General features: G+C 40.9%; 1 protein-coding gene across 2 annotated transcripts; it reads right to left on the minus strand.

The window, feature by feature from the left end:
• Nucleotides 1-1300: 1300 nt before the first annotated feature.
• Nucleotides 1301-14787, minus strand: LRRC31 (leucine rich repeat containing 31). Of its 2 annotated transcripts, XM_063338882.1 has the most exons (10): nt 14432-14787; nt 12236-12493; nt 10820-10969; nt 10256-10423; nt 7605-7772; nt 6574-6741; nt 5631-5798; nt 4362-4529; nt 3026-3193; nt 1301-1843 (listed from the first exon to the last, which is right to left on the minus strand). In XM_063338882.1, exons 1-10 carry the CDS (start codon nt 14442-14444, stop codon nt 1524-1526), a joined length of 1749 nt encoding a protein of 582 aa, XP_063194952.1. In that variant the 5' UTR covers nt 14445-14787; the 3' UTR covers nt 1301-1523. The 2 variants fall into 2 exon arrangements, with proteins under 2 accessions (XP_063194952.1, XP_063194951.1); XM_063338881.1 differs by lacking the exon at nt 14432-14787 and having other exon boundaries at nt 12236-12515.
• Between the last annotated feature and the right edge of the window lie 13079 nt (nt 14788-27866).

Here is a 27866-nt window from a genome sequence, read left to right on the forward strand (position 1 = left end):
TGATGTTGGAAGGGTCACCTGGACTGAAAGGTGAATATTGTTCTGCATCTGCATGGGAGAACTTGCTGAGCAGGGTCCTATCAAGTTCAGAAAGTGCCATGGAATGATCCTGTTGTGCCTCTCCTCCAGGAGATTGCTGCAGCATGTAGATATACTCAGGGCTAATTGAGCGGTACTTTATCCCTCAAGCTGCCTCGGGATTTCTCTAAGACTCCTCACTCAGTGGGCAGATCTAATATCTTTACTTCCTAAAATACCTTACCAATGAATAATCCCACTGCAGTCTTTGAGCTCACGTGTGGGTTAACATGTTCCACGACACGAGTAACTATGCCAGAATTTGGCTCTGTGTAAGCAAATACAATAAAATACAAAATAAGAAATGATCAAATAAAAAAAGCAGGAGCCACTTACGTGTTCCAAGTTGGTGCTTTTTCTAACAAGTTTTGGGCACAGAGCGGGGTGTTCTGCTCTTAGCTAGAAGCTGCCTGGTGGCTTTGAATAGTAAACTTTGCTTCTTCCCTTCATCTTTAGGGTAACGATAAGACCACTGCCTATGTCACAAGGTGATGTGAAGGTTAATGAATTAATCCTGAATGCAGGAAACATGAAGGCACTGCGGGGACTCCAACTGGCTTTCATATGCTCTAGATCAGACTTTTAGATTTGGAAGTTTGGGTTTGTGCTGCATGTCATAAAAGGGTCTGTACAGAAAGCACAGTCTGGGTAAGGCTGAAACAGCTCAGAATGAGAAGGAGCATCCCTTATGGATTGCTCTGCATCTGAAATCTTTGCTAAGGCAGCAGGACATATCTCTGATTTAACCTACCACAGCATTTCCCTTGCTCCTGAGACCTGTAAAGGCACCAACCAACTGTTTCTTACCTTGACTTTATGCTGATTCTGTACACAGGACTCATCTACACTATGAGATAGCATCCAGGACCACAGCAGAGGCAGAGCAGCTCCTTCTGTATTCTTAGTGGACTAATATAAAATCTTGAGTTGTCGGGATGCTTTCCAAATCTCACAATTATGTAGATTTAATGCATTCACAAAGAGGCAAAAGTTTGGGGGGAGAAGAAACTAAAATTAAAAACTTAAAGGTTTCAAGCATTTTCACATTAGAGGCATTTTTTTTATGTACACGAGGCCACATTCATACTGCCCACCCACCTCTGTTAGCACACCCCAGCCACTTCCCTCCATTGGCAAACCTGCAGAGTGTCCATCTGAAATCATCACTGCTCTTTTGACAGTAGTCATTGCTGTATTCACAACACAAAGATAAAGCGTATACATTACTGTAAGCATGGCCCACAGAATCTGAAAGAATGTGTTATTAAATGGAATGATCTACGCATGCAGAAGGTTGAATAACAGTTCTATATCATTGTGGAACTATTTCAAGAGCTCTCATGCAACGAGACTACTAAAAACTGGGCAGTCTTCTAAGTCAGAAACACATAATACTTGGTTCGTGTGCTGCTTGTGAAAGACCTTCCACAAACCTTCAACCTCCATCAACAGTCAAAACGAATGTTTCTTTTGTTGTCTCGATTAAAGCTTTCCAGTTGCTTCTGCTGCGCTTCGGAAAGGACCCATCTCTGCATCCCCAGCTCTGCCAAGGCAGGCAGCTTTGTCAGTGCCACTAACAACTCGCTGAACCACGTCCCACAGTCACGGCAGGATGATGGGCGAAGGCTGACATCCAGCTCTGAGAGTTCTTTGAACACTGCTAAGCCTTGACAGAAAACGACCCACCCTTCGTCAGAGATGTTGTTATTATAACTCAAATCCAACTTCCGTAATCGGGCTAGATGGCCATCCTGCATCAGTAATGCTGCAAGAAATGACAGACACAAACACAACTAACACATCATGGCAATTGCCTTAAAAGCTTATAAGTAAGAAGAGTAGTATTTTAATACCATATTATTTAAGGCTTTTCAGCAGTCAAACAGCAAGATTCAACTCCTCAGCAACATAAAAACACTTGCTGTTGATCTCAGATCGTTTTATCACAGCTGAAGGAGCGTACAACATTTAAAACACAGGCAATTCAAAAGGAAGAGAAGTATCAGGTTAAAATTGTATGGCAACCTGAAAACCTTTGAGTCAGCTGGAAGGTTATATCAAGTGCCAATTAAAATAGGCAGACAGGCTTTACAGGGAGATTTAGAAAAAGGAAAGCAGAATTAGATGAGGTTGCATGATTACAACAGCCACCTCTCACTGTGGGAGGGTAATGGGCCTAATATACCCTAAAGGGAACTGGGATCCTTATTGTGTGATTGGCAAAGGAGACACCCATCAAGGATGATGTTTGTAAAGTCAAAAATATTCAGGCTTCATCTCACCAGCCTTCAGATTACAGGGCCTTAATAGCTGTCACACAGCTATTGCCAATCTCAAGCACTCAAACCCATGAGTCAGGCCCACAGAATTGCAAAGTTGATCATAAAGTAAACAGGTTTTTAGAAGAATCCCAGAATTTATTCCTTCATTGGGTTTCCGTTTTCCAGTATTTCTCAGCAGCTGCTAAGAGGTGAGCTAAAATATTTCTGGTTTAATTCTCCCATAATAGTTTGACTCCAGAAACACACCTAATGGACTGAGAGCTGGTAGTGCCCATATTACTGTCTGTCAGCACGTACATTTTCCATAAATTACTGAACCCAAAACCAGCAACCGAGCAAAATAAAACCCCTCAGAGCTTTAAATATCTGATATAAAAAACAGATGCAAACCCTACATTTTCTAAGTGCTGCCTTTTTGTATTAATAGATAAAACTGCCATAAGACTCTTTGCATTTTCATCCTTTTCAGCTTTTGCACTGTGCATGTACAGGTCACGCAGTCTTCCGCAAAATGAAAACCCTTTCTGGGAAAAATACTGCTGTATTTTCCATCTTTTCATTTGATTTATGCAAAAACGTGCTCAGCCCATGGAACAAGTCCCTTCTGAATTGTGGTGTAAATGCCCTGGCTCCTTGACTGATAGTAAATACCATGTTATACGTACTTAGAAGCGCCAAATCTTCAGCCACCAAGTTACAGCTGCTCAGTCTTAACACTTGAATCTCCGTTGCAAGCTTTAGTGCTCCCCAAAGCAGCTTTAGGTTCCCACCAACGCACTTATTCCAAGAAAGGTCTAATATCTCCAGTTCAGGAAGGTGAAGGGCAGCCTCAGCTGAAAAGATTAAGACCAGCAACTTCTGCTTACTAAGAGGAAACAACATGGCCTCAATAGACACCTCACCGGCAATTCACCTGTAAACAGGCTCCTAACGGGCTGCCTACTTGTGCTTAGAATGACTTAATTTATCCTAGTAAAAGTCAGACAAAAAGTATCTATATCTCCTGTGCTCTTTAAAGAATGTAAGAAGGACCTGCCTATAAAATCTTTAACGACTCTGTGGAGGGGTTTCTTGCCTTTCCGTTCACATTATGTCTTGACCTTGTCCCACTGAAGTCAATTTAACAGCTTATTTTTAAACCATTTTATATCAATTTAAAGACAGCAACTTTTGTTGTGAACTCCCCATGCAAGGTGAAATGCTCTGTATCTTTTGACAACACCAATTTCCATGATGTCACTCTTACATAATTGTAATGATATAAATATAGTACTCTTCTTGGAGGGACCTCAGACCAGTTTAGCTTGCTATTGCTTCTGCTGAAGGCAGTCAAGTTTTACTATAGGTTCCAATGTCACTAGTAAACGGTGCAAAATATATTACAAGTGCACAATACACAGTAGCTAATAGATCCCTCTGTACTTAGATATTGTGTGACATATGGAACGCCTATCAAACGGACAGTGTAGCCGCTAATCCAGTGAGATTTGCAATAGGTAGGCAAAAGAGGCTGAATTTATGTATCCTGTGTTAGATTGGACTTTTCTTTGTGGGTCTGCAATATCTTTTCCCCTACTGCAGTCATTGCCTCAGTTTCTCCGTTGCCCCATGCCTAACTCTATCCCAGAAAGTTTCTACTGAAACTTTCACCTGCAGTGAAACTTTACCCCACTAAACTGCAATGTTCCAACCAAACTATAATTACAGCATAATATGAAATCATGTTTTGCTTTCTATTCCAAAATTAGGCAGTATTCAAAAGCTCACTATCAGACAAAGGACTAAAAGGTCTTCATCCAGTCAGGTATAATGGGGGAAGACATACAACGTTCTTTCCTCGCAACCAGGTCCCACGAAGCACTGGTTTCATCACAGGCTTTTTCACTCGGGACCTGTGGTATAACGTAACCACGACCTTTGGAGTTCAGCCAAAGGAGAATGAAGTGCTTTGCCCCACAAGCGTACACAGAGAATAGACACACTTTAAAAAAACATTCCTACCTAGTGATGAAAACGACTCTTCATGTAAACAACAGTTGCTGATGGCCACAGATTTCAACTTCGGTAAAAACCTGAGCCTGCCTAGAAGTGGATCAGCTGAGACTCCTACATTTTTATTGGAGGATAAGTTCAGCTCTTGAAGACTGGAGAGTAAAGGTATCACCTGGGCTATGAAAACATGAAATATTTATTAGACAGTCACCGATCCAGAACAAATATGTAGTTTTATATTTGCCTGACATCATTTCTTTTCTTTATAAATCAATTCAAATGTCTAGGCCAAGTTTTGACACTCAAATTTACAGTGAGTAATGTTTTAGACCATAAATAGCCTTGTCATTTTCAGTAAGAATGTTTAAGAAATTAGGTATTACAGACTGTGTGGAAGGTTGTCAGAACATGGCTTCCTGTTGAAATTTTCTCCATGAAGCAGGGAATGTAACATTAAATGAGACGGGGGTTATTTCCAAGTGTCTTCACTGCTAACTGAAACTCCTTTATATTAATGTTATTATTCTCTATTGGTCAAGAAATTAAAAATAAATCATGACTGCTATTACTAATAGTTAATACTTCCCAATGTTTCAGCAGCAGCTTTTCAAATTATCTTTTCTATCATGGAAAATAAGATGTGGGCAATATAGGCTCTGAGTCATGGGATTTTCTGTTGTTGTTCTAAAGAGTAAAAAACAATGTCAAAATGTTACGTTAATTCACATAGGAAAATAAACTGTCTCACTGATTAAATGGGAAATGTTTTTTTCTTCCTAATAGTACTTATGAGTTGGATCATAAATGGAGACTGTAGTTTTCAGCTTTTCTATAAAGAGTAGCTGCAATGCAAGGTCTCCTAACACCAAAGTTCACCAAGGGAGTTCCAGGCAGTCACATTTAACGCACATATGCACCTTGGATCCGAGCCAATTTATACCAGCAAGGAAAATGTCCCTGGATATTTCCAAAATTGCTGATTATCAAAAAAAGCAGTGCTTGGTGGCAGTTCCTACATTCCCATCGTGGGTCTGAATCATAATGGATTCAGGTCCTTAGTTGCAAATGGGATCAGACAGTATGAGATTTCCTTTGATACAGCAAAAAACCATTCCATATTGATCAAGAAAGCTGTCTTCCACACTGCACTTCCACAACTGCCTAATGAAAACGTACTGAGATCTGCTAGACTAGGTCAGGCAGAATCTCTTACGCCTTTGAGATATTTTCAGAAGTCAAAACCTACATTCTTAATGGATTTCCTCAACATGTCCTTACACAAAACGGTCATGTCCTCTTCTGTTACACAGCACTGGTGGAGATCAAGGACTTCAAGATTTTTCAAGCTGGCCAAATGAGCTGTTGAGTCTTTAAAGCCACCACCAATCTCTTTGTTACATGATATGTCTAATTTTCTTAGCTCGGCAAGGTGCTGTAAAGCAGTGTCTGAAATGGAAAAAGGAGCATGCTGGTCATTGGCTGCTACAATAGCACAGGTCACGGCTTTAGTGTTTATTTACTTTAACGTCAAAGTTTGCCCAAGGTATTGCAGGCAAAGCTCTCAGACTAAGCTTTAGCGTATAATCACAGCAGACATACAGTAATACCGCAAAGCTTCCCATCCATGCAACTCCATTCTTCTCTGAAAGAGCAGGTGAAGGTGAGGCCAGCTCAACCCCTCATCCCCCAGATCCATTCAGTCCTCAGCCTTTTGCTGAAATTACTACTGGGTGTGCTAATTAGTGCCAGTTGTTTTGTCCTATGGGTAAGACCTCCACTAGGGACAGACACAGATAATAACCCCATTTCATATGGCTTCACTGGACGCTCATTAAGCGATAATGGTGAATTTGGATTCCCCTCTGAGAGCAGGATTAGCTTGTTAAAAGTTCGCTAGCCTGTCTGTGCCCTTGTCTATGTTCTGTCTGGGGAGAGAGGAAGCATGTCCAGAGAGCCATTAATCTACCCTAAGATGTGTCTTAGATAAATGGTGTGGAGGGTGACTCTCCCCACTGACTTTCACAGGCTCGAGCTCAGGGAAGATAAATGCTGCTCCTGCTGAAAGTCTCTGTAGTCTTTTATCAATCCTCAAACAGCAAATAACGATTGCCCATTAATGCTGCCAAACCATCAGCAAAATCCCACCTCATTGCCTTTCTTAAATGGTTTTCAGGTGTACAATTTATTCAGAATGAACGTCTTTCTGAACGTAAAGTCTAACCTAAGCCCTGGAGGCTGTCTTGCTTTAATCCACACATGTGCAAGTTTAACTCTTTCAAGCCTGGCACGTTTTTCAGATTCTGAGCAATAACCTTCATGCTGCAGCCGATGTGTTTGTTGATAGAGAGATCTAATACTTCAAGCTTTGGGATCACATTTAGAATTTCAGCTGGGGAAAAAAAAAAAAGAAGAGAAAACCAGAATTGGTAATTGTCTGGAATATATACAGATGAACCCTAGAGAAATACAGCACCATGACAAACAGGAAGAGGTAGGCTGGGTTTGCCTATACATGTGGTTTAGACTTACTAAGTTCCTGTAGCAAAACAAAGATTGGGTAGGAATCAAGAAAATCAGTGAAAAAACTGTATGAAAATAAAGGTGAAAAAATACAGGACAGTTAGAAAAATACAGGAGATAAAAAGCAGGAATACAAAGAGAACGAAAAACTTCTAATTAAAAGATACAGGACTGTATGTTGCATATGGCCACCTCCTGCAGTGGAGATGAGAGCACAAGGACTTCTCTTTAGGGAGAAAATATCTTTTAAAACACAGAATCAGATCAAAAGACCACACAGGATTAAACTATGGTGAGAGGAAAGAGGGGAGGGGTGATCAGTGGTTGCCAACTCAGACTAAATTCCCATCCCACAGCCCTTCTTTCCCATCCCATGGTGAACTATGTTTTCAGCTGCTTAATTTTAAGCAACCAGTGTTGGAAATTCTGGTACAGGTGACTTGCTCAGGGTCTCAAAAGATCCAGCAGCCCTGGACCACTGAGGCAGCCAGACTGTAGTTTAGATCTAGCTATTCTTCTCAACCCTACCCCACATGATTAGAGAGAACAACTTTCTTCTTTGGAAGAAAGTGCATCAAATCCCAATACTGTGTGGCAAATACTATTAAAATGCAGACCCTGAAATAAATGAACTTGCAACTAATATTGAGCTCAATACAGCCATAATCTAAGTCAAACAAGTCACATTTTTGTGAAGCCAGTCTCTCTGTCCAGCTATGTGGATATACATACCAAGGGATTCTCCATCCTTTGCTGTCAGGTTACAGTCTGTAATTTTCAGAAGTTTTATCTTGCATCCTTTACGAAGTTTTTTTGTTAGAAGTGATAGTTTTCCACCTATGTTACTGTTCCATGATAAATCCAGTTCTTCGAGTTGAGGAACAATTTCAAATGCCTCTCCTGTAACATAAGTCTAAGATGATTCATTCTAGGTATCAATTTCAGCGCAAGACAAAAATACAGGCTCTGAATATATTAAAGGGGAAGTTTAGCTCCTTAATTCTCAAATTATTATATTTTGAATGGCTTGCCAGGAAAATCAGAGTATGCCATGAATGGTTCCTACTGCAGCAATGTTGTATAAATTCTCACCTTGCCTAAAGAGCAATAGAGACCACAAGTCATTGTCACAGCACACACTGACTGCTTGCCCATCACTGCAGACCTGTGCCAGGACCCAGAAAGTCTAGTCTATAGGGAAATCAATACAAGTGACAAGTTGGAATTTACTGTCCTGTATAGTTCTGCTCTGTTTTATTATCTGCTCTGTTTTATTATCCAACGTCCTCTGTACTGTGTACACAGGTCATTTTGGAGGAGATGAAAGAAGTCCCCTCACAGCGATTTCTGAAAATTTAAAGTTTTATTTCTTATAGGAATTTCTGACTCACTTCATAAAGAACCAAGATGAGCATTGTTTTGACCTAACCTAACTTTCCTGTGTTTTCAAGGCAGACACGCTGATTTTGATTACATTCAGAAAAATAAGCCTTTTCCAGGCCTGACGCACCTGCCAACATGAACTGTGTTAGTGCCGCTTTGTAATACTAACTTCCCACTGCAAAATCCAGCTTCCTAACTTCCTTTCTAGAGGATGGAGGCAGATGTATATTTATACAAACTCATTCCCAAGAAAGATCAATTAATCAGACCATATGCAAATGCGATTTCAAAGTGTCATACACAAATTTTTGATCTAAAGTCTCGTCATCAACCTAATAATTGAGAATTGTATTTTAATAATAAAACCCATTCATGTCTGTGTGTTTTCATAATTAATTCTTCAGAAATGATTTATAATAGAAAAATAATTATTTGTGGTGTTGGAAGTGAATATCCAGGTTTGAGAGAAAAGGACGTGTCAATTTTTATTTTTGCATTGATTTTAAATTTTTGCCTCAGTCTTGAATACTGAGCAATGCACTACAGTTCAGAAATGGTTTTGCCTCTGCAGCATGGCCTGTTTCTCTTTGGCACAGGGACTAGAATTCTGGACACATTTTCCACCCAAAAGACAAATAAAGGACTATAACTCCAGGAAACGTTTCCTACCACCTCTCACAGTCACGATTGCGAGCAATTACATAGGAGAGGTTGATATTATAGTTCTATTTGAGGCACTGATTTCTAAGCAGAATGCACCGAGTCCACAAGTGACCACATTTCCACAGACAGATGTGGAGATAGCCAAACAGGCACTACTGGCCTAAATATGCATGCTGTTTTCAAAATTGCAGGCAAAATCAATGCAAACTGACTGTTGCTATTCCACATGTCAAGGGCATCACATTTTGACTGGAAATTCAAGTCCTATGACCAGTTTTGTGTCTGTCTCAGCAGAGGCCAAGCCAGAAGGGCAAAGGAAACAGCACGGAAGAACCAGGCAGAATAAATCAATTGGAAATATAAGCAAGAGGAAAAAAAAGTATGAGAAAAGGGTTTGAAAAAGAATGAAACAGATTTGAAAGAAAATCTGATAGAAAATGAAACACAGATTTTACCCTCATCAGAAACAGCCCAGTTATTTTCACCAGCTTTTGTAGAGACGCATTTTTCCTCCCCAACAGATACCATGACCCACTTTTGAGCTACCACTATATATGTCATTTATTTCTGAACCTTTCCTGGGAAAAGCCTGTGTATGAATGACATAAACCCCAGCTTTATAACTCAGAGTGGTTTTTAGAACTTGCAAAATAAGCAGTAGTTTTTTAGAATTCCTAGTTGATTGAGTTTGTCCTTCTTCTAGATACATATCACAGACCCACTCCAGAGTAAATTCCCGGCCCAGAGGTACGTGACTCAGCATCAGAACCCAAGTGCACAACACCACCTTTAAAACCTCGAAATCTTATGCTTTGCGGAAAGCAGGGTTGAAGGCACTCCAGGCAAAGAAGGAAGCAGAGCAATAAGCTTCTCCCAGACTTGCAAAAACAAGCCATAAAGCTCCGAGGCAGCACGTCTGGTTGTAAGTCTCTCACAAATGACCATCCTTTTTTTTGTGATGACACTCATCTGCCCTGCAGCATGAAGACCTAAACTGACCCTATTATGACTGACTGTTTCAGTTCTTCTGTCTACCATTAGATATCAAAGCTAGCAAAAAAAACCCCAACTAATCTAAATTGAAAACATGCTTTCCTGCAAATAGGAATGAATTCTGTTCCCTTCTGAACATGAAAGCGTCATACCCTGAGGAATGAACTTGGCAGAGCTACTCAAATGTATAAGGTCACTCATTAAGCCCAAGTTCTTTCTAGTGTTTCACACCGGGAGTTTACATTGCCCAGTATGGAAGGAGCAGGAGTAGGGTGTAAGAAGAGATGAGATAGATTACGTTAGACCCAAGCTGTCTGGAAGTAAACGTAAATGAAATCCTGTACCTAAGGAGGTGACATCCTCAGCTGTCAGCCTGCAGTTGTTAAGTCGAAGGACTTTTAACAGGCTCACGTGATGAAGATGAACAGTAAGAGCTTTCAAAGTCCCACCAACACAACTGTTCCAGGACAGGTTGATCTCTTCCAGCTCTGGGAGAAATGGCAGTAAAGAAGCTGTAAAAAAAAAGAAGAGAAAAAGTATATTATTTTTGCATGTTACCTGCGCACCCTGGATGTCAGTACAACTTAATACAGAGATGCTTTCTGTAACCAACACAGCATTATAAAGCCACAAGAATTTGTACCTCAGTTTTCTTACCCGTAGTTTGAGTGTAAGGTAATTAATCTGTCTCACAGACTGTATGATTTTTATATTTATATATATTATATAATTTATATAATTTATTAATTAACTTTTCTCAGGGACCTGGGACCACTAGATGGAATGTTAAATAAAGTCAGGCCTGTATAAAAGAAAGGGAAGGGAAAAGAGGAGAGTGAATAGTTGAATAGGCAAATAAGAATTAAAGAAATGTATGAAGTGACTAGTTGAATAAAATGTGTATTTACCCAGCTCTGTTACATCTGCTGCACTTAATGCACAATTATTTAGATCCAGATTCTTGCTGTTGGCTTTCTTTCCCAGTTTCTGCATGAACTGGTTAAATCTCTGCTCACCAGATGGTGACTCTGCTTCAGAAATGTGATGTGAAAGTCCATCTGAGTAACAAAGAAATAGGGCCCTGGTTACCTTTGCTACTAACACAATATGTAAAACCCGTCTGTGGCTGTCGGGTGAAGACTTTAGGAAATGAACTAAATCTGTCAGTAAACAGGGCTATGACCAGTGTGGACCAATAACTTGAGTAATAAAATCACTATAGATAAGATCACTACAAAGCTCCTGATGCAGAGTTACAGAAGAATCTCCTGTTGCACATCTCCACGCTACCTTATGCCAGTGACTTTGGAGGTTTGCACCACCAGTTCAAGGACATGAAATTCATGCAAAACTCTGAACTGCAGCTATTCTGGACACACAACTTGTATAACCACCTCTGTGTGCCTGCGCTGTAGCCACACTGCTGCAATACAGTCTGTAGTTAATCAGTTAGCACAGAGTGGCCCTGCAATTGTGTGGCGAACCTGCTGCTTCCTTCATCCCAGCCTGTGTTCATTTTCATACCTTGTCTGCGTAAGGCAGTCCCTGCTTTTCTTGGCTTTCCAATGCAACCCCCACTTACCTTTTTTGTCCATGCAGCTTCTACAGCAAAGAAAATTGCATTTACATTCCTTGCTAAACCCTTTAACAAATCAGTCCTTTCCTATAGCTGGAAAAAAGCAGCCAAAAATTACACAAAATAGCAATCCCACTCTCGGTAGCTGTCTTCCCATTGTTTCCCCACACCTAACCAAGACTCTTAGGACAAAGGATGGGGTTCTAAGCTTTACTTCCAGCTCTTTTTTAAAAATAGCCTCATTTTCTCTGGTGTGGATGTCAAGAGTATTCTTGTGTGTGCAAAATAACATACACGATGAACTTCCATTCCCTTCCCCTCCCCCTCACCAGTGTCAAGTGGCAGGAAACATCTGCTCTTGTTGTCTTCAGATCGCTTTAGCAGCAGGGTGGACAGGGACCGATCTTAAATACAAGCCAAGCTACTGCTCAAAGCCTGGCTTTGAAACCAAACAAGCTCAGCAACTAATGAGCTGACTCCAGCGCTGACCTCTCACATTGGAGATCAAGAGTGAGGTGACACAAAAGCTTTACCCCTCCTCAGCAACGTGGATCTCACTCCTTGCTTGGCACCTATCAAATTAGAGGGCACATCCTTGATAATGTTCCAATCAGAAGCGAATCCTGGCTAAAGGATAAACCGTAGGCAGCAAAATACAGGATTTTGACTAGCAAGAAAAGCAACTGGATTTCTCTGAAATTAAAATATATACACATTGACATGTATTTCATTATTGTGCCAGCGTTACCTTCTACAGAGAGATCTTGCTTCTCACTCTGATCATCAGCTTCAGAGTTGTTTATTTCTGTTTCTTCAGTTTCCCTTCTGTCCTTCCCCTCAGATTTTCCAAAGTCAAAGCCCCTGAAGAATTTTTTGATGGCTGAAGGCCGCTCTTTTCTTTTTCCAGGAGAGGACTGCTTCCCTTGGAACTGTTTCATAACAAAGTCAAATGGGGAACTCGTTGGGATATCCTCTTCATGCTCATTCTGGCAGCTCTGAATGTCATCTTCTAGCGGATCAGCAGACATAGAAAGAATTACACAGAATCACAGAGTGAAGGGGGTTGGAAGGGACCTTCAGAGATCCTCTAGTCCAACCCCCTGCCAAAGCAGGTTCACCTAGAGCACGCTGGACAGGAAAGCATCTAGGCAGGTTTTGAATATCCCCAGAGAAGGAGACTCCACAACCTCTCTGGGCAGCCTGTTCCAGTGCTCTGTTACTGATAGAAGTCACTGAAAAGAGTCTGGCCCCATCTTCTTGACACCTGTCCTTTAGATATTCATAAGCATTGATGAGATCTCCTCTCAGTTTAGTTTTAGCAATGTTTACTCTTGCTTACCTTCTCTCATAACGGCAGATGCACTGAGAATTTCCTACCATTCCCTCCGTGCTAACATCAGAAAAGCACTGTTTAGCAGACCAGACTCTGAACTCATTTCTCCTCCTCCAGAGGGAACCGGTAATGCTCAGTATTAGCACAGCAGACTCCGTGGTCCCAGTCCTCAATGGTACAAGTATCACTCTCTGCTGCCTTGTTAACGCAGACTGCCCCTAAGGCCACCCCACCTGGCCACCAGGGCTAACCTGCTGCTTCCTCTATCATTTAATCCCCAGCTTCAGCTCATAGTCTCATGGCCACATTAAAGCAAAGTCGAGATGTCCCCGTTCTGGGGGGACACCAGGTTAAGTTTCACACCAAAATGGTTCTTCATGCTGAAGGCCAGTCTGGCGGTCAGGAAGGTGAGAGGAGGAGGTGTGCAACAGTGGGTACAAGGACACCCTTGCCTGAACAATGTCACACACTCCCAAGCTCAGGGTGGAACGTGCAAACGAAACCCCATAACCTTAGTGCCAAGCTGAAGTGATAGTGCAGAAAACAACCAGATACTGTAGCTACGAGCACTGGGAGCGGGCCGCTGGTGAGAGAAAACAAGCCCCCCAGGCAGCTTCTTTGGAACAGGTCAGTACTGTAGTGACCTCAGTTTCAGTGACTAATTCACAGGTAAATTAAAGTTTGACTTTATAATTTATACACATTCTTCCCTTATTTCTGTTTATACTATACAAGCATCATCCGGTGATTCTGATGTGGCTTTGTTTTTCTCTAAACATTAATTTAATGCTCTTTCTTTAGTTTTAATTCTAGCATCCTCCTTCACACACATACTTTTAACGGAGCAGTCATAAAAACTAAGCAGGCATTTATTGACTTTTGCTTTGTGAGGACATTACGGAAAAGCTGCGTATCAAGTCCCACTGTGTGCTGCCGACTGCAGGGGGAATGACCTGTGCTCAGACCTCGAGCCCGTAATACCCCAGAGCCCATCAATGGATTTCTGCGCTCACACAGATTCCTCCTTCCCCAGTACAAACCCGCACACAGAACTCATTCCACAAATTCCTACCATCCATAGAGTACATGAACACGACCGTTTTAAAAACCATCAATTATATAGAATGCCACTGGCATCAACTTTCCAAAAAAAGAGAAACACAGGAGGAAGTATCAGAAACCCTATGACTTGCACAGATGGTTTTCATGCTATTACAGCAAGAGTCAGGTCAGGGGGAAAATGTCAAAATAAAGCAAATATAGTTTTTATATACATAAACTTTGTGTGTGTGTGCGCGTGTGTATATAAATGTGGGTATATATACTGACGTATACAAATTTATGTAAATTTTCTTATTGTGTTGGAAGTTACCTGCCATGATACAAGTGTTCAGCAGCAGAGCACTTACAATTATGAAAAGGTGATGCATTTTTTAAAGTCTTGCTCTTAATAGCCTGTCACAGTTGAATTTCTTATAGGTACAAAAATTATACAAAACAATGTACACAGCTGTATGCACATATTTTCTGAGCTGCAAAGCAATGCTGGTTACCCGGGCTGTGTTTTCATGCTGCACAGTGGTAGTATTTTAAACAGACAAAGAAACATACCTGTCTTTTCCATTGGTACCCTTGAGGATCTCTTTCACGTTTTACAGTACTTTCAGGGCTTGCAGGAGAAGTGAGACATGATGTGCAAACAAAACCTCACTTCTTTCTCTAATGGGACTTCCCACGTAGTTTTCTTTCAAAAGTTTCTGTCTTCACCGGTTTGATAGCAGCAGCTCTGCGCAAGTGGTTTGTTGGCTCTTTCCCAATGCCTCTATTCTTCTGCACTGTCTCCCAATTTCAGGCTGCGGTCCCCGGCCTCTCTTTTCTGGGGAGCTGTTGAGAAGTCCATTTAAATGCTCTGATCATGTCCCAGTTTAGATCACTCACAGCGCAGAAATCAGGAAGTGGCAGCCCAGACCTCGATACTGCACGTTAACCACTGCATGCCCCTGAAACAGCTGTTGTTAGGAGAGGCTGAGTCACTTTATAGATCAGGTTACAAAAATACCTGAAGAAAAGCTCTTTGTTTTCCCACCCCTTTTGTCCATACTGGTCAGAAATACTGCTGGAGGCTGAGCAAAGCCACGCTGTCAGCAGGATGTTGCATAGTTTAACAAGAAAAAGGCATACAGAGGACTAGCGCGCTCCTGTTCATTGTAGGGCAATGGGAAACGAGAGAGGAGAGGGCATACTGCGTCATGTGGCACAATCTGCTTGTAGGAAACAGCATGATACAACGTTATGATGAAATCATTTGATACACCTATACATACATCAAATTTCACTATACCTTTTTTGTCTGTCTGTCTGCCCTAGAATCTGATTTCCATGACGGCGAATGTTACAGTTTCTAGCTTAAACATACTCACAGCCATTTATGATTAATCTCTTTAGCTTTGATGATTCTTTTTCATTTATGAGGTCTTCACTTTTGTAGGCTAAACCAACCAAACTCTTGTCTCCCCTCATGTGGCAAACTCTCTGCTTCCCTTATCATTTCCTGCTCACCTTTGCCTGCACCTGTTGAATATAATTTACACTTCCTTAAATACACGGGACCATCCACTGATATGTGTACACTAAAGACATATGCAAACCAGAGTGCTCTTGGCAGAGAATGATAAAGCTGGTCAACAAAACTAATGATTCCTTTGAAAGCATCTGGTTTAGTGGCCAGCCCAGCCCAAACCACGACAAGCAGACACCAGCCGTGAGGACAGGCTTGACTCCGTGTGTCAATGTACAAATGATTCAGACAGGGTGGAATCAGGCACGGGGTGCTGCTAGGAGCTGACAGGATAAGACTAAGAGAAGAAAAACTTAAAGTGAACATCAAGAAAATCCTCCTGCCCATGAAAAGTACCACGCTAGGAAACATTTACAGTAGGAAAAAATGCACAAAAACACTGCTATGAACCGTCTTTCCCTGCAGGAATAGAGGGAATATTTTCCCAAACAGAAAGGATCTACAAGTTGGTGTTAGGGTTTTCTGACACCTGGAGTGGCCGTCCTGTCCCAATTTCTGAAACTAGAATCTCACTACAGACCTGTATCGACAGGGAAAGATCACCTCCCTGCGTACTAATTCACTTCATGTGTTCAGGCGTGTCGGCTATGCAGACTATTGAAAATCCCAAGCATTTCTGTTGGTAAGGAACTCATTGAATTTGACATCCTTTTTCCACTTGTGCTTAACACGATGGCCAGGGATGAAATGGAGACAAAGCAGCCCAGGTTTGTGCACGTGTGCCAGGCTCCGCTGGCCCAAAACACTCGATGCCTGCTGCAGTTCAATGAGAACGTGGAATGGGAATCTCATAATCTCCGCTTGCTGGAACTGGGGAAATCCTTAAGCATGTTAAGCACCAATTACAGTGGTTAGGCTGGGCTAATTTGAATGCTCTGACATCAGTGTGTTAGGTGATGTGTTGCCCATTCAGAAATTCTTTCACCACTTTAGGCTGTTGAATGACAGTGAAAATACTTCATGGCACCATGACAGCATCCCCGTAATCCGGCGAGAAGGGAAATGTAGTTTTGCGGTGACCTAGTTTCCTCTTCCCAGCAAGCAAATTTCTACCTTTTTTTACAGCAGCTATGAGGGAAGAGGGGACACGAAGGTTACCCCAAAAGCAGGATGACTAGAGAGAGGTGGCTGCATTGGGCTGAAAACACGAGCATTGCTTTGCAATAGGCCCAGGCTGGGCTGTCAACATGCAATGTATCACGACGGCCAGGCCCAGCCATGCCTCCGTTAGCTGCTGGACTGGCGCTTGCTGTGTCGGTCGGTGTCTCCTGCACGGCACACTTCTGAACGCGTGTCCTGCTCCTGCCTTGCAGACCCGCGCATCTGCTTCTTGCAGTGCGTCATGGACAGCACAGGGCAGGCTTAGCTTTTGGAGTTTAAAAATAATAAACGCCTTCCCCTTTCTATCCAGTTAAATGGTTTGTGACCATCTGCCGAGTGCTCAGTGTCACAGTTGTTTATATCTACTCTTCCCTCTGTGGAGGCCTGGGGCAAGGTTAGGAACAGAACCAATTTTGGAACAAAATAGTTAAAGTTGCATCCCACACAGCATCCACTGGTGAGAGATTAACGTGGATTTTTGTACTTTGCCTCATTGTGACTCCTTAATCCGGCATATATTCCAAAGAAATAATGCCATTAGAGGATTAGTGCCACAAGTTCATTTGAAAAAAAGGATTTGTAAACACTGAAATCCTATATTCTATGTACTTAATCACTGAGTATCATTTTGGGGATTTCCTCTCCCTTTAGTAGTGTCTCTTTCAATGAAACCCAAGCAAAGTACCAAGTCTGTTTTGGATGGCCCTTATTACCCATTAAAGGAAAACAAAACCCCAAGCATCTAGTTAAAATAATACAGAATCTAAACATGCCGGACTAAACCCATCCTTGCTGTCATCCAATCACTGCAGTTATACCAGGGAGGCACTTGGCCCAATATTTAGATAGAATTTAATGAGTTTGGATATTTATCTGCTCGGGATTTTTAATATTCTGAGTCCTGTAGCATATAGTAACTCAGTGACTCTTGTTTGCTTCTAAGGCAGTTCCCTTCCCCAGCTTTGCTCACACCCAGTGAAGCTGCTGTTCTCCTCTCTGTGGGAGAAGGAGACTGAATCACTGACGTTATTCTTTCTCCCTTTCCTTAGCACACATCCCTGCTGCTGTATTTCCCTTTTCTGCGTGACTGCCACTGCCTGCTGCAGCCTCCATGGGCTTCTCTTGCTTGGCTCGATTTGTTGCAGGCTGCCTAGGTGAAGTGGGCGGTTGCATGGGCCAAGAAATTGCTGGGGGTGAAAAAATGCTTATTGCCCCACTGCTGACTTTGCCAGTGCCAGGTGACTTGTTCTTGGGCTGTGCTGACTCAGAACACATGTGCCAGGAGCTGTTGCCAAGTGAGGGTAGGGAAAGCGTGGCCTGCTCCAGTACCAGGTTCACTGATCTCACCTTTCCTGGCCACGTACATCAAACCATGGCCTCCAGAGCTCTCTCCACCCTCTCCCGCTCTGTCCCTTCCCTTCATCCTCCAACTTTAACCCAGTTCTGACCCCTCATCACTGAGGCAGCAAAATTCAGTCTTGCCTACATAGCTGAGAAGCCTTCAGCTGGCACTGATGCTGGCATTGATTGCTGGCGCCACAATATCTGTGTCATCCACTGATTCGATGTCGACTCTCTTTACACCCAGGCAACTCACAAAGCAGCAGGGATCAGCTTTACAGCCAGACAAAAACCTTCAGAAGAGACTGTACACGCAATGGGCTGGAAGGATCGTTCCCTGAGGATGAATGAAAAGATGCAGCCGCACTCAGCAGCGGGAAGTGCTCTGCAGAACTTGGGGTAGGAAATGTTGCTTGGAGTTCCAGGTAGAGCTGCCATCTGGATAAATACTTTTTCCTTGCATTCTTATACTCTCAGAAATATTGTGGAACACTAACAATTCCCTGAAGCAAACTCATTCCAGACTTCCCTGCACTGAGACCAGCGTGCATGCCTGAGGATTCAATTTGGTCCAAAGTATCCGAGTACCCTCATCATTTCCCACAAAAGAAATATTCGACATTCTGATTTTAATAGACCATCAGCCTACAGTAGTTCCTGAGGCAGCTGTTTAAAATACATTTCATTGGGTTATGAAAACTAAATCCAACCCCTTAATCTGTATTTATTTACAACCATAGACTGATCACTGGGGGGGTGGGGGGAGGGCTGAAGAGGCACTGAGAAACTACGAAACCAGCTAAAACCTTGGATTCAGAAGTGCATGTGCCTCTAGGTAACCTTGAACAGTCCCCTAAACTCAGCGAGACTTTTCACGGGTGGAGACTGAGGAAGCTTTTGACATTTCACTGTACATTCACACTTTAAAACATAACAAAAAGCGAAGTTTTGTTCATGCACGGTGCTAGCATACAAAGGTGGGCTCTGCCTGACCTGAAAGGGCTGCACACTTGGCAGGACAATCTTGCAAGTGCATGTGCTGGATGAACTGGTCGTGAGCAGAGGTGTGTGACAGCCCCTGTTGCTACTGATTTATTACAATTACAAGAATTTCAATCTTGTATATACCAGCACGAGCTGCTAAACATGAACTGTGGAATTCTAAAACATATTCTTTTTTTCAAAGCCAGAATTTACCTTACCTACTATAAAATAATAGCAATGATAAATACATTTTTCCAACTACTATCTCATCTTGGATATGCATTTTGATTTCCATAAAAAGCATGACTAAAAGATCTATCGCAACAAATGTATATTTATATCCCCAGTGCAGATATTTTTAACATTCTGATATTGAGTTACTCTTTTTTAAGTGTAACTACACAAATACAAACTTAATGTTTCATTCTCTATTACCATATACTAGTCTGATGGAGAAGATTTTCAGGCTGGAAAATTCTTTTTGGTTGAACTTATGCCAGGATTAATCCCCTTTAAGTTAATCATTTACATGAATGGGTAATCTGCAGAGTTCATGCAAGGCCTGCAAACTATATTAATTACTAGAAACCTAATTAGAAATCAACAGAGTCAAAGGATCAGTGTTACTTCCATACGGTACCATCTGGTACAATGGGTCTGGATAGTTCAGCAAAACTCCCCATTGCATTCTGCGGAACTTCAACCTGAATAGGTGTTGCCAGAGAGAGCAAGTTTATGCTGATACATGAGCTGGTTGTAAAGCATTTTTAGGGTCATCCTAAATGACAGCATCTCAGTCCCTGTATTTCTAGCTGTTATTTCAAGAGCTAGTTCAAAAAAGAATATTTATTCAAGTTTTCTTTTTGAATGAGATACCAATGCAGTTGGTATTTTGCCTTTCCACATCCAAAAATACCCTAAATCCATACACAGGCTAATGAAAAAAATCCCCAGACAAGCAAATACGAAAACATGTCTGACATAAAATATAAAAGGGGACTTCCAGAGCGAAAAGAGTGAAATCCCATAAATGACACAAACGTGGGAGAGCGCAGTGTACATTACCTCTGTTGTGCATCCATGGAAATGGTAATATAATTTTACCAACAGATTTGCCCTTTCAGCATGTGGCCAGTTTGAAAGTTTTGACCAAACATTTCAGTCCTGCTGGCCAAACAAAAAGTCAGGTATTTGAAAACTCAACTTGTATGGTTTTAAATCCAGACCTTTCCAACCATTTTGATTCAGGGAGACATAAAATAAAGTCTTCTTTCAACATACAATGTTTGGTCAATTTCATTTTCAAAGGAACTTAAAGGTTAGCCATATTTCATCACTTAGATTCACTCATTGGCTTTTGGAATTGAGATCAGCTGTGATAAGTAAAATTCAGTAGCTTCAGTTTTGTTCCCGATTGGGTCCAGTTATCTCTGGTTAATTCCCAGATTTCCATTGGGAGTGAGACAGCTGTGTAATCCACCTACTCTCTCCAAACTTCTCTCAAGAGCTGTGGTAACTGTAATGCTTTTCCACTGGGCAGCCAATTGTGTTACAACCCGTTACCTTTCCAGTGAGGATTTGCTGATCTTGTCAGTATGTATTTAGTACAGGCGAACACCAAAGTTGGGCACTTCCCTCTTCAGAGTGTCCTGCAACTCATCAAGGAACTAGAGCACCTACCCTTCAACCAAGCAAAGGGCTGAAGATTGGAAGAAAAATTAACTCCCAAGGAGTGCTACAGCTTAAAGGACATTCTGCACACCCAGGACGTCAGATGATCACAGTGACACTGACACACAGCTTTGCCCATTCCCTTCTCTAGTTATTTTTCAATTTCTTGTGAATCAACCCAAAGGCAAGATCTCGTGTGTTTCTAAGCCAGCTGTAAGTGTCTCTAAGTCACTGTAGAGTCTGGTGATTGTTTCTAATCCCAGGATTCTAGGACACCACTTCTTGTTCAAGCTTATCCTTGGGATTCACAGCCCGCCGCTCCTAGACTTCCCAACCCATCCATCAAACCACTTTGTTCCTTCCCTTTGCTGCCAGTTGTGGGCACACTACTCTTCTAGTTTAAACCTTTTGAGGGAAACATGGAAGGAAGTGACGTTTAGCTAAAGAATTTGATATGTCTGAACACAGATTTCATTTTGGAAAAAGACAGGGTGATCTGTGTTAAAGAAACCATTTGCCAAGTTCTGTATCAACCCAGCTCATTTCATTATACAGAAATAAGTCTCCATTGAAGTGTATCTTGCTTCAGAGAACTTCATAAGAAGAAGAAATAAGGATTATCACTCTTTCACAGATTCTCACTTATGACAGACAGTGTTTAGAAATGGTGGATTAAAACCTGCTTAGACTCTAGTTTAGCAGGTTCTCTACTTATACAAATCCATTCCAGCATTGCATTTTGGCAAACAACTTAAATCTTGAACTGGTAATAAAATTGTCTAATACAATTTTTTTGCTTTCCATTTTTGAAGACCATAAATCCCATCAGCTGAGCCATGTCTGTCATTGATTTTGTCAAAAGGGAACAAAGAAAGTTCTGACCCAAATCGGTGCTGACAAAATGTCTAGTGACATCAGTAAGACTGTATCTACCTTACTGCGTGGAGGTCATTCCACGCTGATAATCCATTCTGGTACTTCAGGAATTGAGAAAGATGTGACAGTAGTTGACATTTTGTTTGAAATGAATTGAGAGAGAGAGTTTCCTTGTTCTTAATTCAGCTTTAGAATAGTACAGAAACTGCCAAAACCTGTTGGTTTTTTGGTAGCCGTCTTCCAACTCCTTGTGGTCTACGATGAAGTGATGTTCTCTGGGGGCATTCTATACCGGATGAGTAAATTCCAGGTTTGAGATTTCTGCACTGGCTGCCATGGAGGTAACCCCAGGCAATAAATCTGGGTAAGAGTCTACAGAAGGTGGTGTGACTCCAGCTCCATCTTTCGCATTGGTATATATCTCGTGTCAGTGGCTCAGGCTACAAACACCTGATACTGGGTAACAGCTGTCAGGTTACAGTTATCCCCTTTCACAGAGGAATCTGAGTGTTGGTGTTTCCCCACTTTCAGATTCGTCTGTGCAAAGGGCATAACGTGGCACTACACTGCCCTAAACCGTCTTAGCTAACAGCGATACTAATTGACAGACCAAAGCCCAGATCAATTTGATATACTGTACATTACTTTGTTCTATTCATAACATCTCCTATGTCCCTCTCTCTCTCCCTCCTTTGCTGCTTTGCCATTTTTCCTATTGGCGAAGATGACCAGCGGAAACAGGACACCCAGACCACTGCAGGATTCAGAAATACACCCCTGCCTGATGCCTGTGAAACCCAGTCAAGAACAACCAAATCTTCTCCAGAGAGCGACCATTAAAGCATCTTTATGAATTGTGGTTGTCACGCTACAGCACACAGCAATCCTGCTTCTGCGCCAGAAACCAAAGGCTGGATGTCAGGGGTGTTGTGAAGTACTGTGCTCTCTCTCCAACCTTCCCTCATTAGGTAAAACAGGAAAAAATAAATATATATCCTTATTATATTGCTGGTTTTGTTTCCGCCTCAGGAAGTAATTTTTCCTGGTATTAAACTTTTTGTGGTTTTCCTGAAACGTGATTCACATGGACTAAAACATCTGATGAAAAATGGATGCTGATGCAAGACTTTGCTTTTCATTTATTTGGGCAATCCCATATCTTGCAAAGCATTTGCTTCAGCCTCACCCAGACAATCTTGGAAAATCCCAGCAGAGGAACTTTTTTCAAGACTGTATCTACTCATTACATTTCAAGCCACAGGCTTCTGTACGCAGTTACAGACCGAGTGGACTGAACACAAGCTGAAAATTACCCTTAAGCCTAGAATGCTCCTTTGATTCCTTGTCTGCCTGCACATGCGAAAATTTGGATAACCACATGAAAATTATTCTCAGGTTATTTTAGCTGGTCTCTAATTATATATTTTTTTAAAGGAAGTCCTAAAATTATTTTAAAAACCATTTTAAACAACGATCCTGGGTGGGATTTTCTTCTTTACAAAGAAGCAACAGACAGCAACAAAAGAGCCATGACAGCACTTAAAACAAAAATATTTAGGGAGTCACAGTCACTTTAAAAAAAATTAAAAAATAATCCCACATTAGATACTATATATGTATTTTGTGTTACGTTATAAAAAAAATGGTTTGTTTTCTGTAAGGACATGCTTAACTATAGTAGAATTACATGCCTTTGCTAACAATAACACTTCCCTGAGTGCGATTTTGGGTAGGAGTGAGTTCATTTTCACCAGGTTTAGGCGCTCCATTCACATTGGAGAGAGGACGAGGGACAGTTTTTTGTTGTTGCAGCATGCACTTGATGAACTTTCGGCAGGTGAACAAGGGATTAACAAACTTCAACCTTGATGTCCCATCAGCTGACATGGATATTAGAAGAAACTAACCACTCCCTTATATTTTAAAATCTGCCATTTACCAGGCATTCGTTCTGTGAGCTAACTCACTGACAGTGAGAATTAAAGAGTAAACTGCTGGCTTGAGCGGTATAACCATCTGATCCCTCTGTTAGCCTCACAATATGCTTAACAGGATTTCCATCTTCTAGTTCCCCCCAATCCAATCGGATACACAGTTCTGGGGTAACACAGTTCTGGGGTAACTGCTTGCCAACAGTCAGAAGTACGCCCTTCCTAAAAATCAGCATAAAGAGGTAACGCAATGCATTAGAGCTAGGCAATCGTTAACCTTCTCTCATATTTCTTGTTGGAAGAGGAAGATTTTAAGTGAACGCATCAAGCATCTTAAAAGCTAACAACAGCTTAGCAGGTTAAATGTGAAATAGGTTTATCAGATCAGTGTAGTGCTCTTCTTGTAATTATGTTTTTACAGCCTGGTTAGGGGATGGTATTGGAGAAGGGCTTGTGATGTCAGAGTGGGTAGGGCTTAGAAGCAGGGATGAGGGCTAATCAAGATAAGTTCAATTTGTATTTAAAGTAAAGTCAGCGTTAGTTAAGGCAGTTTTTGACATGTTAATCTTGATGTGTTTTAAAAGCTGCCAATCACATTACTGAGGCAGCTTGAAAGGAAGACTTATAGTGAAGGCACATACTCTTGGATGTTCATGGTGTCTTCATTTTACCCAAAACTAAGGTCTTCACAATAGATGTAAGTATACATGAAATAGAAAAGTGTTATTTTTTTAATGTAAATGGCGATGCAACAACTGCTAAGCAATACCAAGAGGTGTATGATTTTTCAGATTTTGATAGGAAAGACTTATTTCATGACAGAAACTGGGCAGATCAAAGCAGACTTCTTCATGGTGTTTTTCTTTAAGAGCAGCATTTACTGCAGAGAGTAAAGTTAGGAATTGGCAGGGGTGACAGAAAAAGCAAAGTATGTGATTAACTATGTTTTGATTTCCCAGCAATCTGCTATATGTGTTCTTATGGGTAAATAATCCTGCATATTCAGGTGGAAATGCTGTATTTTTATGACATAAATTTGATCATTTTGGAAAAATTTAAAGATCTATTTCACAAATGGAGGATTTAACTTTGGGAAGGCTTGTCGTTGCATACTCAGTATTTTTCTAGAAAACTTCGGATACAGATTGAGTTGCCTAATGTACATGCACAAATGTTTCACTGTCTTGTCTAACCGTAACAAAATATTCTTAAAAGCTACCTGATTGTTAATATATATAGCTTAATCTTTGTGTGAATTTATCTTTTTAAAGTACAATAGAAAAATCTTAATATTTTACAGATACTTCCTGGAGCAGTGGATTTTCTAAATCAGTGTGCAGATATATTTGGCTGGTTTAGGCTACATGAGATTTATCTAATTAAAATTTTGCTTGTGTGCATAGCCGTCGTAACAAACCCCAGTGCTAGCAGCTTTGTGGAACATCAATGTATGCGGTGTGATATATTTTGTAAAAAAAATATCATAACGTGATGAAGGTTCCTTACATCTTATTATCTGAGTATGTGGGCGGAATTAACTGTAGACTGAGAAAGGCTTGGGTACTTTATACTGCCTTCAGAGCTAAAATTTCAAGTTCCTCAGTTAGAGAATATGCGAATTTCTGTATCTCCTTGGTGCTCCAGAGATAGACAGAGAGAGAGAGAGAGAGAGGGGCAATTCTGACTTGAGTAATTTCATCATGGTCTGATCCTTCATACTGGATCTGAAAATGCTCAGACACTGGTTTCTGAGTCTGTTTACAGGATCAGGTGTGCAATTTCACATGTTAATCTCACAAGGGGAAAAAGTTTGTATTAAAACTTGTGACTTCATATTTGAGTTTAGAAAATAACAGTGGTTTTAGTATCCGACATATCTGACATACCTGCAAATATTTTTTAAGATGAGTGGGTGCTGTCTTTTGTTTTGTAACAAAGCAAGCTAACCTGAAATGATTAATGATAAAAACCTGCACCATCTTGCTTTACCATAGTGGTATAAGACATATCAAATGCAGTTTTCTGTTTAATCCGAGGATTTTGGGGAGTCCAATGGATACTGCTGCAATATTTAGCATCCTAACTGAAAAGGGAAGGTACTGAGCACCCAGTACAAGTTTTCTAGATTCAAACTCTTAGCCAGTGAAGTTAAAGAGTTGTTAAATAAAAATAGTTTCAAAGAGCCTTCCTAAAACTCATTCCTCTTTCCAGTACCTGGTTTCTTTTGGCACTGGAAGTGTTGTCATTTGCACTAGTATTTCACATTAAAGTGAGACACAAATCCCACTGAAATTAAACTGCAATTCATTTGGAAATACCAGCCTTGCTCTCCAATTGTCAGAAAGCTTTCCATCCCAAGCCTTCCATTTCCAGTATTTAAAAATAAAAAAAGAAAAAACTTCTTTTTTATGCTTTAAAAGTAGAAATGATTAAAAACTAAAACTTACAGAGTCTAGTTTCCCTTTAACTGATTCCAGTTACACCACATTTTGCAATCTTCAGGTTTCTAAAAGAATCAAAGACAAGAGGATAACGTTTCAAATGTCATCCCCAATTATGAAATAAATCCACAGGGAAAACAAATTACATCATGCTTCTATCTCTGTGTATACAACCAGTGTAATAGAGAGACTCACCCCTTGTAAGCAGTTTCTCCATGTACCGGTTTATCAGGATACAGGGTGGGTGTACATATGTGTGCATGCACACACTTTCTCTGCCAGAACCATTATTTTCATTAGTTCTTGCTTAGTTATTTTACTTAAAAGGCATAGTTAAAGCACTCAGTGTGATCCCAGCTTTGGGTGCTGCCAAAAATACAAATGAATAATATCGGCACCGTGGTTCTGCAGAAATCAGTCCTGTGGTTACAGCACCGAGCCGAGAGCGAGAAGCGCTAAGCACAATTCCCACCTCAGCTGCTTACTGTCCTCCTGTATCCCTATGCCTCCAATGCCATATCAAATGGCAGGGCGGCTTCTTTTTCCTCCACCATCTGTCCGTCTCACCTAGTAGGCTTTGAGGGCCCTTGCTGGGTGTTTGTGCTCAGCATGGTGCGTCTCCACCTTTGGTTTTAGTCAATGCATTCAGTTGACTGTTGCCTTAGCAGCACACAGGAATAACAGTTTCCCCTTGTCCCCGTCCATTCCAGTGGGAACAAGACGAACTTCTATTGTGAACCTAACTTAGTTCCTGAAAGATTAAGTTTGTCAATATTAAGCCTTGATTTCTTCCTGAGACCAGTGTGTTTTTAAGAAAAAAAAAAAAAAAAAAGTGACTTGCTGCTTGCAATCTAACCAATTAGCTAGCTCAAAAATGGTGAAACATCCATGTCTTCATTTCAGTGTAAAGGCATGCAATGCAAACTTTACTGGCTGACACGCACAGTATAAATATAGTTATTTTCCTTTCTTTAAGGAATGTATCGTTCTCAATCCAGTTTTAGGATTACACTCTAATCTCAGTCTCTGAGCAGTCTGTGCCCGCGTATCTAGGATTAGAATTTAGCCCTCGGTTGTAGCCCAATGGTACCTTACCCCAATTAAGAAGACATATTTCATGCTCCTGTATGACATAATGTTGGTATAATTGCTTTCTTGCTTTCCAAAAGTAACTTATTTTGCTGACTGTGCATTCTTGAATAAATACAGTCTCTAGCTTTATGACTCAGCATAGGTTTAAGGCAAGAACCCTTGATACTACAGTTAATAACATTAGAGTATTAATAATATTGGAATATTTATCTGTTTTTTAAAACAGCGTCTGACTTCTCAAGTAATCAGGAGAGCCTTTTCTAAAAAGGGAGCCAGTGGAAATGGACTATGTATGAGTTTATTCATATACTTCACTCATATGCACGTATACATGTTCATATTATACGTTTAACTGGTTTCTCTGACACAGATTTACCTGAGCATTTTAAAAAATAATGAGCTTCTTCCAAACAGTCTGTGGAGCCACTGCAAAGGTATCCTAAACATCGCTTTTTAAAATGCTAATTCTATGCGTTTGATGTAAATAAAAGCAGTATTAGTTATTGATATCTTAATGCACTTACCTGAAAAAAATAAGTCTTCCATTAAGACTTACTGTATTTTGCCAATGCAATTAATATCATAGATACACAGACTGCTATAGACATTTTGAAACCGCATACAGCGTGATTAGATTTGCAAATGCTTCTGGTTCATGAAATTCGTGTCTTGCCACTTCTCATCTAATAAATTGAGACAGAATTAGTACTGGGTGAGTGGTTCTGCCTGCTGCCAAGAAGGGTTTGCTAAGGGTAAGACTCTAAAGGTAGAGATTAACTTGTCTTCATCCCCGTAATGTGCTGTACAGCCAGGATTTGTGCAATAGGATCAGAGAAGAGCCATATATGAATGTAACACTGGACAGCTGGTGTGTATGAATTTATATGAACCCTGATGCAAGATTTTGAGCTACTCTCAAATCCTAGCTAATATATGTATCAGAAATATACTTTCCCTGTTCCCTCAGAGATCTTTTTTTGCTGATGCTGGTTTCTAACAGGCTAGTTTTTATGGAAATAGTATGAACCTTA

This window comes from Chroicocephalus ridibundus, chromosome 6 (genome assembly GCF_963924245.1).
Source record: "Chroicocephalus ridibundus chromosome 6, bChrRid1.1, whole genome shotgun sequence".
Lineage (NCBI taxonomy): Eukaryota > Metazoa > Chordata > Aves > Charadriiformes > Laridae > Chroicocephalus > Chroicocephalus ridibundus.

Coding starts and splice junctions, on each gene's coding strand:
- LRRC31 (XM_063338881.1), bottom strand. CDS start 12,515: ATGTCTGCTGATCCGCTAGAAGATGACATTCAGAGCTGCCAGAATGAG. Junction 10,424..10,819: donor AGCAGATGTAACAGAGCTGG/GTAAATACACAT, acceptor TTTTTTTTACAG/CTTCTTTACTGCCATTTCTC. Junction 3,194..4,361: donor AGAGTCGTTTTCATCACTAG/GTAGGAATGTTT, acceptor TAATCTTTTCAG/CTGAGGCTGCCCTTCACCTT.